At 35.0% G+C, this 20,660-nt stretch overlaps 1 protein-coding gene across 1 annotated transcript; it reads right to left on the bottom strand.

Moving 5' to 3' along the window:
- Window positions 1-1,037: 1,037 nt before the first annotated feature.
- LOC140140595 (uncharacterized) lies at window positions 1,038-19,045 on the bottom strand. Its single transcript, XM_072162352.1, has 3 exons — window positions 19,022-19,045; window positions 1,679-3,274; window positions 1,038-1,253 (listed from the first exon to the last, which is right to left on the bottom strand). Exons 1-3 carry the CDS (start codon window positions 19,043-19,045, stop codon window positions 1,038-1,040), a joined length of 1,836 nt encoding a protein of 611 aa, XP_072018453.1.
- Between the last annotated feature and the right edge of the window lie 1,615 nt (window positions 19,046-20,660).

The following is a 20,660-nucleotide window of genomic DNA, read 5'->3' as shown; positions in this document are numbered from 1 at the left end:
TAGTATTATAAAACTTCGAACATATTTCATATCTGCCTAAATTCTTCTGGTAGAATAAACAACCTTATCTCTGTTTCTGATAGCCAACTTATCTTGAAGGTCATCACAAAAATAATGCATACGTAGACGTAGTGGTGATGATTTCTTGTTGGTAAGAAGAAAAGCCCTAGCATTATTTCAAAAGAAAATATCACATTTTCATCAAAATGTACCAACTTTTAATGTGTTTGGTATCAATCTGGACTGAAATTGAATCATTCGCCAGATTCCGTTGATTACAGTAAAATTCATCCACAAATAAAAATCATATTATTGGGTGGCAACTGTAGTTTGACAATAACCACTATATGGATTTTATGGTAATTAACAAACAAAGGCCATCGGTTTAACCCCAATACATTTGTACATTCATTGAATGACTTTGAAACTTTGGGTACAAAACTCATACTCTGCAACTTAGGTCAAATTTTGCACTATGATTGTTTAATTGAAGTTATTGGACTATGCCATTGAGATTAGGCTATTGTGGTCCACGGTGTTGGTCACCGTCTATCGGGTTCTAAGAGGCGGTAAACTGGTTTTTAAACCAGTTTAAAAGCCTTACAAAGGTACAAAGGTCACGGATTATTTGGTGTTTTTACAAATCCATTAATTTTGTGTTTTAAACAAAGAATATACGCACACCATTTTATCCCGTGCATAACAGAAAACAATAATAAAATAAAATCCAAGCATATTGTGGTTTTATTTCTGAGCAAGGGCATAATTTTAGCAAAACAATTGCGGAGTAAATCTAGTAAGAGTGAAATTAGAAGCTACTCACAAACTCATGCCTATATTGTGGGACGCCTCCGTAGAGGGCGCCCCAAAAACATCTTAAAGTACACAAGCAAAACCTTAAATAAATAACATTATAGAGTACAAACCTTAAATTTACATACAAGTCTTAAATATAAAGATCAACAAAGTAAAACACATCATGGAAAAAGATAGGTCTTAATTGACTTTTTAAAAACTCGCGATGGAAGAGGATTCTCTTATTGTGATAGGAAGTTCCATTCCCGTGAAGCACATAACGTAAATGTCCTGTCTCCTGCTCTAAGGTGAGCCTTGGGGTAATCCAAACGAAGAAAATCATTGACGGATCTGAGATTACGGGTTGGATGATAAATATGAAGACAAGTATTCAGATAATCTGGTGCTAAGTGGTTTAGAGTCTTGTAGACGTAGAGGAGCAGTTTGTAGATAATACGCTGTTGGACAGGTAGCCAATGAAGAGCAGACAACAATGGTTGGGATTCGTGCTTGCGAGGTACATTAAAAACAAGTCGAGCTGCCCAGTTTTGAAGACGTTGAAGACGAAGGACATGTTTATGTGGAATTGATGACAAGAGACCATTACAGTAATCCAAACGGGACCAAACAAGTGAGCGAGCAGCATGATTACAAGTATCTTTATCAATATATTTCCGTATTCTAGTTAAATTACGTAGATGAAATGTAGTTGTTTTGCATAAATTAGTGATGTGCGTTGTCATAGACATATTTTTATGTTGTTGATAAAGCGTGTGTTATGAGGAGACGATGCAATGAAAAATTCAGTTTTATCATTGTTGAGTTGTAATTTGTTTTGAATCATCCAAGTTTTGATTTCATATATACAGTTTTGAAGTTTTGCAATAGCATTATCTAATTCACCAGGTATCTTAGGATTACAGGAGACGTAGAGTTGGGTGTCATCAGCGTAGACATGGTAGGACACTTTGTGTTTACGGGCAATATCACCGACAGGTAGTGTGTATATTGTGTAGCCAATAGGCCCAACAATTGAACCTTGTGGTAGTCCAAATGTTGCAGTTACTGGTTGTGAATGTTCTCCTGCTACATCAACACGAATGGACCATCCAGTGAGGTAGGACTCGAACCATTTGAGAGCAACACCTTTGACACCAAGGCGATTTGAAAGGCGTGAAAGTAATATTCCATGATCGATGGTGTCAAAGGCGGCAGAAAGATCGAGAAGCACCAATAACACAACTTGGTTCGAATCCAACGCAAACATAATGTAATTTTTTACCTTAATTAAAGCAGATTCTGTGCAAGAATGTGATCTGTAGGCTGATTGGAAGGGATCAGCAAGGTTATACAAGTTCATATGATCGGTTAGTCGGGAACATGCAATCTTTTCAATGATTTTGCCAATGAATGTTAAATTGGCAACAGGTCGGTAGTTCTTAAGGACATTCCTGTTCAGTGATGGCTTCTTCAACAGTGGTTTGATTATAGCATGTTTTGCTGCATTTGGAAAAGTACCGGTTGAAAGTGATGAGTTTATAATGTTAGTGATCAGAGTAAGAAGATGTCCATTGCTCAACAGTTCTTTTAGAAACCACGTTGGAATTGGGTAAAGTCTGCTAGTTTTGCTAGGAGATTTGCCAATAAACTTTCTAACTTCCTCTTCGGTGGCAGGTTTGAGCATTGAAAGTGTGTGAAGATCGGCATGATTGTCAGCGAATGTCACATGATTAATTGTAGTACTTGTAGTAGTAGTAACATTGCTATCCAGATTTGAGCGGATTTTCACAATTTTGGAGACGAAGAAATTTGACAATTGATTGCTTAGAAGACTTGGTGAATCGTGAATAGGTAGCACATGTGAAGTTTTGTTCAAAAGTGTATTGATTGTGCGAAAAACATCCTTGGTTGTACACATATTTAATTTGTCCTTGAAGTATTTCTGCTTAGCAATATCAGTTAAGTGTTTGACATAGCTTTTAGCCTTAGTATATTCTTGTCGATCTGCAGATAGTTGAAATTTTCTCCATTTTCTTTCAGCTTGGTGTTTTATTTGACGAGCACTGTGTATATCCTGATTATAATATGGCATTCTGTGTTTGACACGGCGAGTTTTGGTGACAGATGGTGCGTGCTTGTCAAGAAGAGACATTGTTTCCAGAAGATCATTTGCATCATGATTCTTTGAATCAGGACAACTAAGAAATTCAGTTAAATCATCATCAAATAGAGTTCTATCAATATTTTTGTAGTTTCTGGTAGAAGATTTGATATAAATAGGAGGTGGCTTAGGTGTATCAATTATCAGATTAATTCCACGATGATCAGACAGTTTGGAGTACTGAGTAGAAATACAATCATCAATAATTGGATCCAAGTAATGATCAGACAATAAAGTGTCATCAGTAGTGCAATTCTTAATAATTGGATCATTAGATTGAGTGAAGACTAAATCAATAGTATGACCAGACTTGGAAAGCTGAAGGCATAAGCAATTAAAATATATACATTTCAACTCATTATACATGGTGACCTGCAAGTTATACAGGGTGGAATAAAAAGATTTTGATAAAAAATGGACCACTCAATGCATTGCTTATTACCAACTTACAGTAATAAACTGGAAGTAAACAACATTCATTTGGTTAGAGGATATGGAGAGCCAACTGACTTTGGAAGAAACCAAAATCACAGCTGTTTGGTAATCTAGGAATATAGGGTGTCCCAAAGTATGTTAGATTTTTTTACAATTCAACATATTTTGAACCTAAACATTTTCCCCTAACCCACACAAAAAAAATATGTCCATATTTAGATTCGTCGTCAAATTTCCCTTCAGAAAATCTATACTTTGACTATGATAGGATAAGTAATTAAAATTTTACAGTAACTTTTAGATTTTGAAGACATCTGCATTACTTATAGACTACCCGTAGTCCACTTGCCCATTGTGCATACTGTGGATATTGTATTTAAGCTTAAAACTCTGATTTAATTAATGTGTGCACAATTTATAGATTTTCACATCTGTTCTTTTCAGTCACCCTACTCCCTCTGTTAGCTTCCCAAGTGGACTACTGACATTGGATTGCGGTTTTCATGCTTAACATGGCTGTCTATGAGCTTCTATGGATGAGATTGTCGGAAATCTGGCCTACTAAAATTGGCCATGATGAATGCATCTTTAAATGGATCTGGCTTGTGATTGGTCGCCCTGATCTCGTTATGGTTTAAATCCTCCGGGTACCTGTCATTACCATTAATAACTACATGGTACACAAGTATGTGGCCTACCCCGCCTTTGTGTTGTGTAATTGCATGAACGCGTCAATAAGTGCACGAACGCGTCTTGTATTTGCTTGCGGTTAAATTTGATTGATAAACAAGTATGATTGACAGTGTGAGTGTTAGGGACTTTGCCCGTTCAAAATCATAAGTCCATAGTCTATTTCGCGATTAATAAACTGGCAGATTCTAAAATCAAAATTGTTCAGTATTGAAGTGCCAATACAATTATGACATTATGATATGTTGCATTCAATAATATAAGCCTACGTACACTTTACTTTTACTGAAATTTTTTTTTTTGAAATTTTTTCTGAATTTTTTTTTGAAATTTTGTTTGAATTTTTTTTTTGAAATTGTTTTTTGAAATTTTATTTTTTAATTTTTTAATTTTTTTTTCCAACTTTTTTTTTTCACAATTTTATTCAAATATGCTAATTAGCCACGCCCATCTCATGAATATTCATATATGCTAATTAGCCACGCCCATCTCATGAATATTCATATATATGCTAATTAGCCACGCCCACCGACCTCCGAAAAAAGACTACTATAACTACTACTGATGATTTATAGGTGCGATGAAAAGCCGACGATCAATTGACCTTTCGTATTGAAGATATGAAATTTTTTCCCCAAAACACCAAAAAAAATTATGTCTTTTTGGGAAAAATCCATATCTTCAATATGAAAGGTTAAAATTTCAATTGATCGTCGGCTTTTCCTCCCAGCTACATACACTTTAAGAATATACATGTATCATTAGATTTTATAAAATTTACTTTGAGGACTGTTATATATATATCAAAAATGTGAAAAATATCAAATTTTAATAATTGTCATAAAATTTGTATTATAATATCGTGAATTTCAAAAAATGAAAATTATTTGATATCAGAAAGACATTCTTCGTATTCAGAATGCAATTCGATATGTCTGATGTGCTCTTTTGTCCCACAAAAATACTGTCGAATCGCTCAAAAAGCTTCAAAACGCTCATTCCAGATCCCTTAAGGGATCTAAAATGAGCGTTTATTGCGTTTCGACAGTATTTTTGTGGGACATGAGCACTCAGACCTATCGAATTGCATTCTGAATACGAAGCATGTCTTTCTGATATCAAATAATTTTCATTTTTGAAAAATCACAATAATACAAATTTTATGACAAATTATAAATATTTGATATTTTTCAAATTTTTGATATATAATAGTCCTCGAAGTAAATTATATAAATCTAATGAAATATTCTTAAAGTGTATGTAGCCTGGAGGAAAAGCCGATCAATTGAACATTTTGACCTTTCATATTGAAAATAAGGATTTTCTTCCCAAATTTGTCAATACGAAAGGTCAAAATTTTCAATTGATCGTCGGCTTTTCATCCCACCTACATACACTTTAAGTATAAATCATCAGATTTATAAAGTTTACTTCAAGTACTGTTAAATATCAAAAATATCAATTTTTAATGATTCGCCATAAAATGTGTATTAAATTGTGAATTTCAAAAATCAAAATTATTTGATATCAGAATGACATTCTTCGTATTCAGAATGCAATTCGATATGTCTGATGTGCTTTAATGTCCCACAATAAATACTGTCCAAACGTTCATACCCCAGCCCTTAAAGCCATGTACAATTTTATAAAATGAAATTGGTTAATTTTTTTTCAAACCTGATTTTTTGGCGTATTTGTAATGTTTACACATGTGCAAACTTACATTTAAGGGACCGTTCACAAATACTTTTCAGAGCCCCCCTTTTGAGATCTCAAATATTTCAGGGCCCCCCCCCCCTCCCTTTTTGACATGAAAATTATAGGTCAACCCCATAGAAAAGCATAGGAAAATTTGTGGTCATTTTTTTCAGGGCCCCCTTAGGAGGGTCAAACTTTTTAAGCCCCTCCCCCTTTTTGCATCAGGCTCCCCTGTTTGTGAACGGTCCCTAAAAGAAATCAGTCAAATTTGTTGTGTTTGTATGTCAAAAAGCAATGTTCAACATAAAGCCATGAATTATGACTATAGAACTGCATGTTAACCCCCTGGAAACTACTGGTCATCTAACAGCATTTCTAATTGGTTGATAACTTGAAATGCTCATTTCAATTGCCAATTAGGCTTTAAGGGGGTACTACACCCCTGCCCAATTTTGTGCCCATTTTTGCATTTTTCTCAAATATTATAGCGTATTGGTGACAAGTAAGCTATGTATATTATAGGGGCAAGGACTACAACTGCTACACTGGAAATTTTATTTCATCACAGACAACAGTTGTGGAGTTACAGTCCAAAATGATGGAAAACCAGTATTTGATCAATAAATCAATAACTACTTGCCTTGTGTTCCTGAATTTTCAGTGCAGTAGTTGTAATCCTTGCCCCTATAATATACATATCTTACTTGTCACCAATACGCTATAATTTTTGAGAAAAATGCAAAAATATGCACAAAATTGGCCAAGGGTGTAGTACCCCCTTAAAACTACATGTATTTATGGTCGAACTTGCATTCCTTGAGTGGTTCAAAATCCGGTTCAAAATTGGACACAATATATTCATTTTGGCCATTCGGCAGGTAGTTCTCATGGGGTTAAACGGCCAAAATAACCAGTAGGGTTTCTTTCACTTTACCTTGTTATTTCAGTTCAAAATGGACAGAAACCCTTCCCGAAAATTATTACTAGTATTATGTGAGCATTTTGAGTCTAGAATAACAAATTAATAATTTAAGGGCAAACAAATATTTCCTTTGGTACATTTACATATTTGGGGTGCTGACAAGGTCCCCCTTGCTATTTTGGTCTATGGGCCCCCTGCTCGTTTTTTTCTTTCTTTTTTTCCCAACAAGGCTCTAAATAACATCTTATACAGAGTGGTCCAAAAACAACTTTACCCAATTTGAAAGCTTAATTTCTCGGAATTAGATCACCTACTCCTAATATTGTTACATATTTTAAATATGTATCTTTCTGAGAGTATGTGGTGAAAAAAATTGAGAAAAAGAAGTTAAATTAACAAAATTGCAGTAGTTTTATGTCAGAGGGTCGAAAATCAATTTTCCCACATGTTATTCAATGGGATGTATCCAAATACATTCAGCATTGTGTTAGGCATACATCTACCCAGCAAACACAAAACGTTTTCGACATCATTCGCAAAAGGTTGTCAGAAAACGATTAAATGTCAGGTTATATAAAGGGTATATTAAGAGTATAAAACGTTTTCATAACCTTTAAAAACATTTTTTGATAACCCACTGCTCAGCAAACAAAAATGTTTTACAGAAAACGTTTAAATGTCGGGTTATATAAAGGGTATAAAAACGTTTTAATAACATTCCAAAAATATTCTTGAAAACTTAATACAAAACATTCTAAACAGAATGTTATTTTGGGGTTGAAAAAATATTTTGCGAAAAATGTGTGCCCAAAATATTTTCAATAACGTTTTAAAAACGTTTTCATGACCTTTATATAACCCGACATTTAAATGTTATTAAAAGGATTTGAAAAAAACATTTTAAGAACATCTCTGTGTTTGCTGAGTTCAAATATTTTAACATAATGCTATTTAAGTATTGACACAATATTTGGCAAAAATGTTTGCAAAAATAGTTTACAATAACATTTTTTGAAAACGTTTAAAAATATTGTTGTAGTGTGTTTTCATACAAAACGTTTTAAAACGTTATCATGACCTTTATATCACCCGACATTTTAATGTTATTAAAACGTTTTTACCTAAACCAAAATATAACTTATTAAAAACGTTTTTAAAACGTTTTTGTGTTTGCTGGGTAATTTGTAAACACCCCAGGCTTGTCATTCGAAAGGGAATGAATTACAATCCAAGATTTTAATCCTCACTATTCAATTCATGCTAGTTACAATAATGTACCTGAATTTCACACCCATCATTGACAAAGAATTATGAAAATAATAAAACAATCGCAATTTATTTTTGAATTAACTTTTTCAGGTTAGACACTACTTTAAACTGTTGCGATTTGGTAGTTCATAGCATTTTGCGAATGGTTGTGAGCTTTGGCAAATATTGCATTGCTCCATTCATTGCAGAGCATGTAGAAGAATTCAAATATTGGTATAATCAGCAATAATGGCACCAAAGTGTGACAAAAGGGTCAAAATTACAAACAGTGTTCTGAGATGTAATTGTTGTCTTATTTAAGCAAAACATATGTAAATTCAAGGAAAAAAAATGCTTCAGTAATGTTGCTAAATATATTTTTTCAACTGGTTTATTGGCAAAAGTAGTCCAAAATCTTCAGAAACATAACACAAAAGATCCATGTCATTCCTTGTTATATTTTGACAAAATTATGCAAATATGTAATTCTTTGAGTTTTAATTAATTACTTAGACACTAAACTAAAATACCGTATTCATTCCAATAAGCGCCCAGGGCACTTAACAAATTCATTTTGGGTGGGCGCTTATTTTTTACCTGGTTTACCCAATGTTTCGTAAGGGGTGTTAGACGAATTAATGTACCGGGTATGTTATAAAAGGGTCCTGAGACGTTCTAGTAGCTTTTCTGATGTAGAAAATGTATTTCAAGTTTACACAGGACTTGTAATCCTCCAGCTATTTCACTGTATCGATGTCTATCTGTCACTTCAACATTGATGGTACCCTTTAGCAAATTGAAAATACCCTGGGTGGGCACTTATTGGGGCATGGGAGCTTATTGGAATGAATACAGTAGTCATGTAGAATTTTTCACATGGAAACAATTAAAGTTTTGTTAAAAAAAATTTAAATTTTCATTTAAACACCTAAAAATTTGTGGAAATCAGGAACAAAAGTTTTTATTTGTCAAAAGAAACATCTTAAATTATTTTCTGTTTCAATTTGTATCATGCAATATGATGTGCAAAAACTGTGTTAGAAGTTTTTAGTATCACATTGTTCTTCAAATTGATGTCAAGATCCATCAAAGTAGTGCTATTGTGTAACACTCCTGACATACCTGTATGACCTGAAATATTTTTATAAACTACATTTTCTAAAACAGTCTTTGTAATTTTTTGTTGACAACATCTATTGCCCTCTCAAAAAAGGCACAGAATTTAGGTGATTTATGTTCAATTTTGTTTTATGAGCGCAACTTGCATGTTTTTGTAACACTCCTGACACGTTGCTACAGTAACTGTATGGCCTCAAATATATAAATTTGCAAATCACATTTTTGGTGACACTATCTATGGCTATCTCAAAAAGGGGCAAAAAATTGAATTACATTAGTTCAATTTTATTGATCGAGCTATTTACAATTGATTGTCAGGAGTGTAACAATTTGGTCAAGCTATGAAAACCATGTTTTTATGTACATATTTCTTGAATATGAAGGTCTTTACACCATGATTGCAGCAGTTTGGCTTCAGGAATATATTTTCAGGGCTAAAAAACACCAACAAACTTTTAACTCTTCAGAAATTTGAATCATTGCCAATTAATTAATTCTGTGTAACACTCCTGACATTGACTATTTAGATAGCTGTAGCAAACATGTTCAAGCAATGGCAAATATATTTCTTGTTTTGAGTTCCTATCCCAATGCACTAATAAAATAAAAAGTAATGAATATTGCCAATTTGGTGCATGAAAAAATCAAGTTGAATTCTGATGTAACACTCCTGATGAGACAGAATTTCTCTTTTCAACCCGCTCTAAAAAGAAAACGGTTTTTATATCATGTAAGTTTAATTTTTTCCAAGTTTGACCCAAATGTTGTTTTTACTAAAACAGACTGAAATAGATTATTACTGTCATCATTACCTTACAATGCTACACAATCTGTTGACAGGTGATTTTTGGAACATGTTTTATTTTTCGCTCCATGCAGTCTTCACATGTTCATAAGTAGACTATTAAGCGACTAATATGAAAGAAGTTGGTACTTAATAATAGCAGACACTTCACAAAATGCCATGAAAACCAATGCAAAACTTCTTAACTTCATATACTTTTCATATATATTTTTACAGTGCATGATTCAAATACAAATACCTCTTTTCTTGTCACGCTAACATGTAACACTCCTGACCATATGGGGAAGAAAATTGGGCATATTATTTTTTACATGACAGCTATGACACTACAAATTGCTGTGGTCAAAGGGCCAATCATAACACACTTTTTGAAAGATGAATTTCTATGAGTGGTCTTTTTCATTCACACAGCAGGCATCAACCAAACGGTGCCATTATTTTTTACTTTACCCATATACTTTTGTAGGTCCTGTGGTTCTTGAGTTATGTTGTAAAGAGGACTAAAACAACAATACTTTTGTAAAACGTACATAACTCATTAACAACGATAAATCAAGCAAGTTTTTAAAGTATATTGTAACGAGTCGTACTGACTCAAGGCCAAAATCACCATTTACCCGAACTCACACGAATGCACAACACAAATACACTGTTTGGTTAAGCTAACAAAATCTAAGTCTTTAATTGAAAGCAAGTTATAATTGGTACAATATATGACAACAAATGTACATACACAATAATCAAATATAATCACTCTTTAACTATTTAGTACTTAGCCAGCATTCTTCTTCTTGGTAATCATAAAGAGTTCTTGCAATGTTCTGGATGACTGATGTAATATATCCTTATTCACTTGTCCTGCGAAAATCAGCAAAGTCCAGTGTACACTAGCGTTTACAAATATCCTTGCGTATGAAATCCTCACACGAAAATGATGCTGCTCTCTTCAATATCACTTATCTTCTTGAGCTGCTTTCTCCACAATATATCTCCTTGTGCTGCTTTCTCCAAATATTTCTCCTTACGCTGCTTCCTCCAAATATGGTGTTTCTTTCACCAATTACTCTTTCTCCAGGGAACAGGCTGCTCCGCTGTATTTGACAGATGTGTTGTCTTCAAAATACCAGCAAATTCCAGCAATTCGACAGAAGAACTTTAATCCTTCAATGAGGAAGAGCACATTTGTTTGCTCGCTATCTCCTTCGTTGCTGTATTAAAATTAGCTCAATTATTGGCCAATATGTAAACTGGTTAAAATGTACTTCTTTTTTTTTGAAGCATGAAGACCATCACACACATGTGGAGTTTACAATCTCCCATCACATTCTGTGAAACCAAACTCCAAATCTTCACCTTTTATACACACAATCTATTAAGAGTAGGCATGTCCACTAAAAATTGAAGTACTTTTAAATTGATTCAGACCTTATTGGCTGCGAATTGATGAAAGAAACATTTTGGCGTTTAAATAATCTTAATCGGACGTTTCATTCCAGAGATATGGCCTTTCGAGTGTCACGGTTTTATATAGGGCTGCTAGAACATGTTAAAAAGTTAAAGTCCAAAAAGGAATACTAACAGAAAGTGCAACTTTAAGGTACTTTTTCTTAATGTATTTATTAACTAGATTATCTGGAACATATATTTGCTTATAACAACATGAAAATAAGATCATCCTGAAAATATAATAGATTTTGTTGACATACAACAAAAAATATAAGACCTCAAAACCCATGGTTTGTTTGGTGAAACCTCAAGCATGATCATAGATGGCCACCATGGAAAATATCTCCATAGAGGAGATGAACAATAAGTGCATTATTTCAAATGAAAAGCGGCAGCCTTAAACATTGTTCAATCTTTTAAGGTCAGCACATTTTATCTTCAAAAATTATTATATTTCATCATGGCATAAGTTTGGTAACATTAATCACTACCAATTTTGAGAAATTTGCTCCAACTCAAAGGTTATCTTTTCTACATTGAGCAATACACTGTGTGTGCATAGCGCATGGAAGCCAAGATGGATAGCATATGAAATGGACATGGTAGTGAGAAGTGCACGGGAAGTGCATGATTTGAGATGGGTCACGGTAGGCTTAAACATTCTTAAATTTCTTAACATCCTACACATTTTGTCTTCAAAAATAGTTAATTTTTATGAGTATGTAAGTTTGCTTGTCTGATTCACTCCAAATTCGAAGATAGTTGCGTTTGAACACCTGATGCACGGAATGGTGTCACTTCAACCTGTTGTAGTTCTCATCTCATTAAATTTTTCATTAAAAAAGTTGATCTCTTCATGAAGGAAGGTCCTCTCTATTTACTGACCAAACAGGAAAACGTTTGGTTAATGTTTTCTGGTGGAATCAGGAATTTCTTGAAACACCCTGATATAGGCCTACATTTGGATCAAAACAAGTATGTACGCCATTTAACAGGCCTGGGATTTCTTGTATCGATCAGTTTCTCCATAGACAATACGTGTGTGAGTGCACGCACACAGTAAATGAAAAATCGTTCTAGTGGAAACTGTATTGACAGTGGGCATCCCTATTAATAGACCATTACTTCCTGGGGACTTTCAAAAATCATGTCCATTTCACAATCTGTTATCAGGGATTCCCCTGATCATGTTGATGGTACAACTATGCACTAAATATTGAGTAATACATGTAATGGAAAATCCCCTATGATATTAATAACTCTGATTCAGTTTGTTTTGATCACCTGATGAATGAAAGGGAATTCCCCCAGAACTTGCCATAACACACAAACTCAGGCTATTGCCAGTGAAAGGGTGTTTCCATCTCATGAAATGCTTTCAGCATGTAAACAAGGTTAAATAATTAAATTAAATCACTCAGGGCACATCACAATATGATTTGCAGAATGAACTGTTGCAAGACATCAAAATGTTATTTTTCAATAATTATATTGATTTAGATTGATTCGACCAACAATAACTCGTCTGTACCCTTATGTTCTTCAAATATATGCAACAGCAATTATTTGAAACGTCATTCGTGGTATGTGAGGCACAAAGTTGCGTCTAGAGCCGACTCGGGAGGTATTAAGCAGGCGTTTTCCCAGCAATGTTCACAGCGTCGTTTGGCCAGTTCTATGATCTCCACAGCGTCCTTCACATTTATTCAGCATATATAATAGGCCAATAGTTGCTTCTACTGTAAACTTATGGTACGTTTGGGTGAGATTCTCACATTCTGGGAAGGAATCCTAATTCACACCGCACATCCATAAACTCCTGATTAAAAGTATACTTCTGTAAAAACCCGGGTAAAAAGTCCTGTCTTGTGTTGTAAATTGCCTTATCTTGACACCTTGAAATCCTGTCTAGAAATTCATGCTGTCACAAAAAGCAAAAATTTCAAATTTAAAAATTGCACCCGGGATTGCACCACATGAAACCAGTGATATTGTGTAATTGTTATATTAAAAGGGCATTTCGTGATCCACAGCCTCATCCCCCCACTTTTGTCAAAAAAAGTGAGATTTTATATCACTGGAAACCTCTGGCTACATAATGTTTATGTACAAAATATTTCTTGCAGATTAATTCGTTTAGCAAAGATATCGTGAAATTTGAATTTCGTTCTGGTGCACCAGAACGAAATTACAACACATTGTCTATGGAGCAGTGAAATACACATAATCATGCATAACTCGCGAACGCAAAATCGGAATCAACTGAAATTTTGGGAATAGGTTTTTTCGTGGATATCTAATGAAAAATGACATAAATAGAGGATGCTAGGATCATGAAATACTCCTTTAATTTGTCAATTTCAGGGATATTGTTTCATCTAACATTCATCTAGCATGACTAGTGTAGATTGTAATTCACTGGTGCACAAAAAATGTGAATGACAAGCCGAGCGTGTTTACCGATATGTATGCCTAACGCAATACTGATATGAAATTTTTTGCCCAATTTTCCCGAACTTTGATGACTTTTTTCTCAGAGGTGGCAGTCTTTGGCACTGAAACGAGTTATTGTCTGTCCAAATAACTTAGACACCTGGTTTTTAGGATATATTTCGAAAAGTTTTCACTTTGGCAAAAAGTCATGAAAGAAAAGTGGCTAAACACGGTCAGACCCAGACAGGGTCTAATTCTGCATAAAACCGGGCAACGTTATTTCTATAGATCTGCTGCGCATTCAAATTGCATTGTATTGCATCGTAATTTCATTTGTGTCTATGCTAATTATGTTTACACAACATGAACTCACGTGTTTTCAAGCAAATTCGCCGATAATAGGTGATCAAAAGCGATCGGAATGTTACAAAAGTACAGATCGCATTCAGCTTACTTCATATGAGATGATCTTTGGAAAAATACGGCATAATTTGTCTTGGTGTTTGCGGAATGCCATGCAGTAAAATATTAATACGTTGCGGCAATTCATGATTGACAACTAACAATCGGCGTGTCCTTCGTATCCTCCACTGTCAATTTTCTTATCCACTCACTATTTCTCACGACAGCTTTGTGTTGATTACGTAATGTGTGGAGGCAAATTGCAATAAGTACAATGAAATAATGAGTAGGGCGGGCTCCGAGGCGGGTTTCTTCTTCATCTTACGTAACAGTATTGTTCTCCAAAAAAAAACCGGAAGCTTGTCGTTTGGAGCTCTAGCAAGCAAGATAATGTAAGATAGTAAATGTAAACCTGTATTTTAGCTAGAGTATCTCGAGCTAGTCAGACCTAACAGAAATTATTAGTAAAGCCATAAAAAAATATTCTTCCTTGTCTACTTTTATTCAATTTTGACCAATTTACAGCAAGATATCTGGGTCCAGCCGAATATTCCTAATGACTTGAAACTTTTGATGGGATAATCTATTTACAGTAAGGGGTGTTTGAACATTGTAATAATGCATATTGATCAGTGATTCCACCCTTTTTTCTTTGATCCTTTTACTAATTCACAATAATGGCGGTCTACTCAAATGCATTCAACAAAAGCATGTTTGCAATCTACCGCGAGAGGTCGTTACACACATAACAAATACACTACGATCAAATAGGTTGATGATAATATTTGATTGAATGGACTACACTGTGTCATGATTTCGGTGAAGGACACCGGTTCAAACCCTTTGTTTGGAGCCAATCAATAATTTCATGCACAACCTCTATAACTCAAAAGATGTCACCGTTGGTGCATTATAACAAATGATAGGGCAAGTTACTATGCGTCTGGAGTGTATTGTGAATTATACTCCTCACAAATAACATCAGAACATTCATATGGCATACAATTTGTATTTTCTTAGAATTGTGCCAAGCCAAAAGCATGCACAGAAGAGATTCAAATACCGCGCCGAATTGTTGTAATTGGTTGAGGGACAGCTGGGATCACTGAGTTAATACACTAAGAATAAATATATGCCAATTGGAAACACTGTCTGCATTTTATGACCTGAATTATATTTTTCATTTTTATAAAATGTTTTGGTTGGTGAGGAGTATAATTAATTTACTATTCATCCATTCACTATCCAAAATCACCATACCTACAAATCTGTATAATGAGACCTTCCAAAATAATGGTACCCAACTTCTACCGGATTATTTTTAAAGTGTTGAGAAAAACCTTCCAATTTCAATAGAATTTCTGGTAAACTCTCACTCAATGCTTTGGAAACACAAAAATCCCGTTAGGTCTCAGCGAATGTTAACACTTTTCTTTCATGACTTTCTTTGAAAGTGTATATTTTTTCAAATAATTATCAAAAACTGGGTGTCTAAGTTAATTGGACAGACAATAGCTATTGTCTGTCCAAATAACTTAGACACCCGGTTTTTAGGATATATTTCGAAAAGTTTTCACTTTGGCAAAAAGTCATGAAAGCCACGTCGCTAAACACGGTCAGACCTAACAGAAATTATTAGTAAAGCGATGAAAAAATATTCTTCCTTGTCTACTTTTATTCAATTTTGACCGATTTACAGCAAGATATCTGGGTCCAGCCGAATATACGCCGTAGAAGTGACGTAGTTAATCGGATTAACTACCATAGCAATAGATGAATACAATTTTGACTATACCACCCTGCACTACAACGTTCATGCGGTACCGATGCATTGAACCATAGATGTCAAAGAAAGGCTGATCACTCGCACCTGTAAGATAAATATCTTTGAAAAGAGCGGCATTGTACTCAATCTGTTTGCTGATATACACAGGTGATTAGTGCAATCTGCTTGTAGTGCAGGGCGGTCTGTTCAAAAATTTGATGGGATAATCTATTTACAGTAAGGGGTGTTTGAACATTGTAATCATGCATATTGATCAGTGATTCCACCCTTTTTTCTTTGATCCTTTTACTTATTCACAATAATGGCGGTCTACTCAAATGCATTCAACAAAAGCATGTTTGCAATCTATCTACTCAAATGCATTCAACAAAAGCATGTTTGCAATCTCGTCTCACACACATAACAAATACACTACGATCAAATACGCTGGCGAAGTTATGTAATAATCGGATTAAGTACCATAGCAATAGGTGAAAACAATTTTTGAATATACCGCGCTGCACTGGTACGTTCACGCGGTACCTCTGCATTGAACCATGTCATGCTGAAACTCGCACCTGTAAGATTAGTATCTTTGAAAAGACCGGCATTGTATTCAATCTATTATTGCAGACGTTCACAGGTCATGAGTGCAACATGCTTGTAGTGCAGCGCGATATATTCAAAATTGTTTTCACCTATTGCTATGGTAGTTAATCCGATTTATTACGTAACTTCGCCAGCGTATAGGTTGATGACAATATTTGATTGAATGGACTGCACTGTGCCATGATTTCGGTGAAGGACACCGGTTCAAATCCTTTGTTTGGAGCCAATCAATAATTTCATGCACAACCTCTATAACTCAAAAGATGTCACAGTTGGTGCATTATAACAAATGATAGGGCAAGTTACTATGCGTCCACACCACTCCACGCCATACATAAATTCTCCCAGTCACATTTCCCCAATATGAAACTTAAAAAAAGTTAAATTTTAATTTTAATTCTTTTAAAGTTTGGCAGAGGCGGGGTTCGAACTCACGGCGCACCACGCCGCTTTGGATATGCTATATGAGCCTAGCGCCTTAGACCACTCGGCCACTTGTCTTGATGGAATCCATTTGAAACTTATTTGAAGATATAATCGCAACTTCAATATAGGCCTACCACGTGACAAGCAAAAGCAGAAAACGTACCATATTTTGGAATTTTATTTGCCTAAAAAACATTAATGTGTATTAATAGCGCTCAAAAATTGTTGTTAATCCAACAATAAACATGATAAATGCGCGTCTATATGGACAATACATTATATCGATTTTGACATGTGCTCGCACGGTGTCAGTACATTTCCATGGTCAGTAAAATACTATAGAGGAACCTACCATTTTTTCTTGTATACACGTTCGATGTTTTTTATCAATTACATAAAAAATCCATTTTAGACCCCAAATGTTTTTTCAGGAAATAAAAGATTAGATTACCATAAAAACGAAACAGTAATCTTTAGCCGGGTCTAATGTTACTTATACATAGAATTTTCAACGTTTTTCTATCTTTATTCTTGCTCAATTAAAAAAATATTTTGGCGTATATAAAATTGAAATAAAATTCTCTGCCTCATAAACGACATCAAATGTGCCACAATTGGGTATCACGAATCGTTATATATGATGTGCAGTTAATATTCATATTTTCTTTTATACAGAGGATGCTTCAGTTTTGACAGGAAAAATATTTTCTTGAAAACCCTCTCACTCGGTTATTTCAAAACGGTAACCACGCTTCCCTAGAATGTGCAATAATTTAGCATTAAAATCTTTCTTATTCTAACAGCAAGCGTTTCTAGAATGCAGTATAGCGAAATGTGGTGTACTATGCGTCTGGAGTGTATTGTGAATTATACTCCTCACCAATAACATCAGAACATTTATAGGGCATACAATCTTCTTATAATTGGGCCAAGCCAAAAGCATGCACAGAAGAAGATTCAAATACCGCAACGAATTGTTTTAATTGGTTGAGGGACAGCTGGGATTACTTAAATACACTAAGAATAAATACATGTATGCCAATTAGAAACACTGTCTGCATTTTATGAACTGAATTATATTTTTAATTTTTATAAAATGTTTTTGGTGAGGAGTATATCCAAAATCACCATACCTACAAATCTGTATAATGAGACCTTCCAAAATAATGGTACCCAACTTCTACCGGATTATTTTTTAAGTATTGAGAAAAACCTTCCAATTTCAATAGAATTTCTGGTAAACTCTCACTCAATGCTTTGGAAACACAAATATCCCGTTAGGTCTCAGCGAATGTTAACATTTTTCTTTCATGACTTTCTTTAAAAGTGGATATTTTTTCAAATAAGTAACAAAAACTGGGTGTCTAAGTTAATTGGACAGACAATAGTTACAATTATACACGTACACACATATATAAACTATTAAATTAAACAGGTTTCATATACCGGACTCAACCGGAACATTGTGCATTATTTAAGAACATTAATTTTTCATCGAAAAAGTCACCAAAATCTTACCTTATTTGCTGAAGATGAAACTCAGCAAAAAAACGGCCGATTTTGATGACCTTTTCGATCTTTTAAAGGACATTTTCTACTCAACACGATCAAGAAAACAGTTTGACTGTAGATCCCAAAACAAAAGCTACTATACATGTTCAGAGCATCAGTGAAATTCTAGAATCTTACTTTCGGGTGGCGTTTGTTTGTTCGTGGATGGGTTTGTTATAGTTTTTTTCCAGTAATGATTTCGCCAAGCATCGATCGCGGTAAAATGGATTTAATGAAAGGAAGTACCATTGATAGCTTTTCTTTTCATGCGTCAATAGATAAGCGGATTAAAACTTGGCCGATCGAAGTCGTTGTGGTTCCTTCTCATCTCTTTCTTCCATGGATTGATTGAGCCCATATTTATTGGTCGAGGGGGGGGGCAGAGTGAATTTTAGGGGGAATCAACAAATTTTGCGCAAAATTGCCGCAAAAAGTGGAAATGTACAAAAGCTAACGTTTTATGGAAAAGATATTTATCTTAAATCTAGGTTTTGTGGAAATGTTAAGCTTACCTACCTGTTTGGCAATATTGATACTCATGATACTGAGTACTACCATGCACCATCGTACTACTACTACTAGTCTAGCATGCTAGCCTAGTGAACTTTACTCGCGAGGTTATTCGATTTTCAATTGGTTGCGGTTCCTGATATGCACTCATACAAGTGCAATTACAGGGGCTGTGTGTGACTGAGTGTGAACCAAAAATAAAACACTATGTAGGCCTACTACATGTAGCTGATAATTTGTTCTGCAATTGTGCCCAATTCAAGTTTTCAACACAATTTTTGTAATTGGGTTACGGGCTCTCTGTGCAGCGAAATTAAAACTAAGGGCGCACGCCACCAGTTTTCATTTTCAGTTTAGATTTATTTGTTTGTACATATAGGCCCTTTGCACTACAAATATAATGATTACATATGAGGAAGACATATAAATAACATGAAGAAATAATTACATAAATTCAATCGTTTCACGAAGTTTCATAGCGTGAAAAACAAACAATGAGAGACCACTGATGTCAGATGGTGTATATCTGAACTCATGAGAGAAATGAATTTTGGGGGATCCGGTTCCAATCTGTACCTGAATGGAAGATATTTTGACGAATCTTATCAAAAAACTTGCAGACCATGACAAAATGATATTCATCTTCAATATTCCCATCCCTGCACAGACCACAAATCCGGTCCTCCAAATCCAATTTCAGTCATCTATCTGAAATTAAAAACCAAATAATTTACGGTTGCGAGACTTCGGGGAGCACACCACACTAAATCAATGCGGCATTTGTGTAACCAACTTACATACGGCCGTCGCTAGACCATTTTCTCAGGGCGGTGCGGTCGAGAAATAATTTTGCTGGTATTATAGCTGGATTTACCTTTTGCTGGTCCCTGGGCAATATGATTGCCACCCTGGTCTTCGGTGCTTTCAGTGCTAAAATTCAAAGGGGTGTACCTAACCAGAGTCAGCGAGCCAGGGGAAAATTTCCACATCATCCCATGCACTGATCTGCTACTAAAAGAACACCTACTTGGAATTTTAAAATGGACACAATGGTTGGTCACGATTACCTGGCCGATGGTGACTGTACCCACCAAGTCTCATGCCCATCCAACAGTTTTTACTAATTTGACCTCAGATGACCCTGAAATGACCTTCCAAAAATTGGGCTCTAAATGTTGATTGTACCCACCAAGTTTCATGCCCATACGACAGTTTTTAGTAATTTGACCTCAGATGCCCCCTGGGTGACCTCGAATGACTCCGAAATGACCTTCTGAAAGTTTGACTCTAAATGTTGATTGTACCCACCAAGTTTCATGCCCATACGACAGTTTTAGTAATTTGACCTCAGATGACCCTGGATGACCCCGAAATTACCTTCCAAAAATTTGGCTCTAAATGTTGACTGTACCCACCAAGTTTCATGCCCATACGACAGTTTTTAGTAATTTGACCTCAGATGACCCCTTGGTGACCTCGGATGACCCCAAAATGACCGTCCGATATTTTTTACTCTAAATGTTAACTGTACTCACCAAGTTCCATGCCCATACGACAGTTTTCAGTAATTTGACCTCAGATGACCCCTGGGTGACCTCGAATGACCTTCTGAAACTTTGACTCCAAATGTTGACTGTACCCACCA

Source organism: Amphiura filiformis, chromosome 19 (genome assembly GCF_039555335.1).
Source record: "Amphiura filiformis chromosome 19, Afil_fr2py, whole genome shotgun sequence".
Lineage (NCBI taxonomy): Eukaryota > Metazoa > Echinodermata > Ophiuroidea > Amphilepidida > Amphiuridae > Amphiura > Amphiura filiformis.
The sequence above is the reverse complement of the archived record's forward strand: the minus strand, read 5'-3'. Positions and strand labels throughout refer to the sequence as shown.

Excerpts from the sequence above, each read along its gene's own strand:
- LOC140140595 (XM_072162352.1), bottom strand. The coding sequence starts at position 19,045 with ATGAGTATCAATATTGCCAAACAG. Across the intron at positions 3,275-19,021 it reads GTATCAATATTGCCAAACAG|CTTTCCAAGTCTGGTCATAC; the intron begins GTAGGTAAGCTT and ends TTATGCCTTCAG. Across the intron at positions 1,254-1,678 it reads GTGAATTAGATAATGCTATT|CGTATTATCTACAAACTGCT; the intron begins GCAAAACTTCAA and ends CCTGTCCAACAG.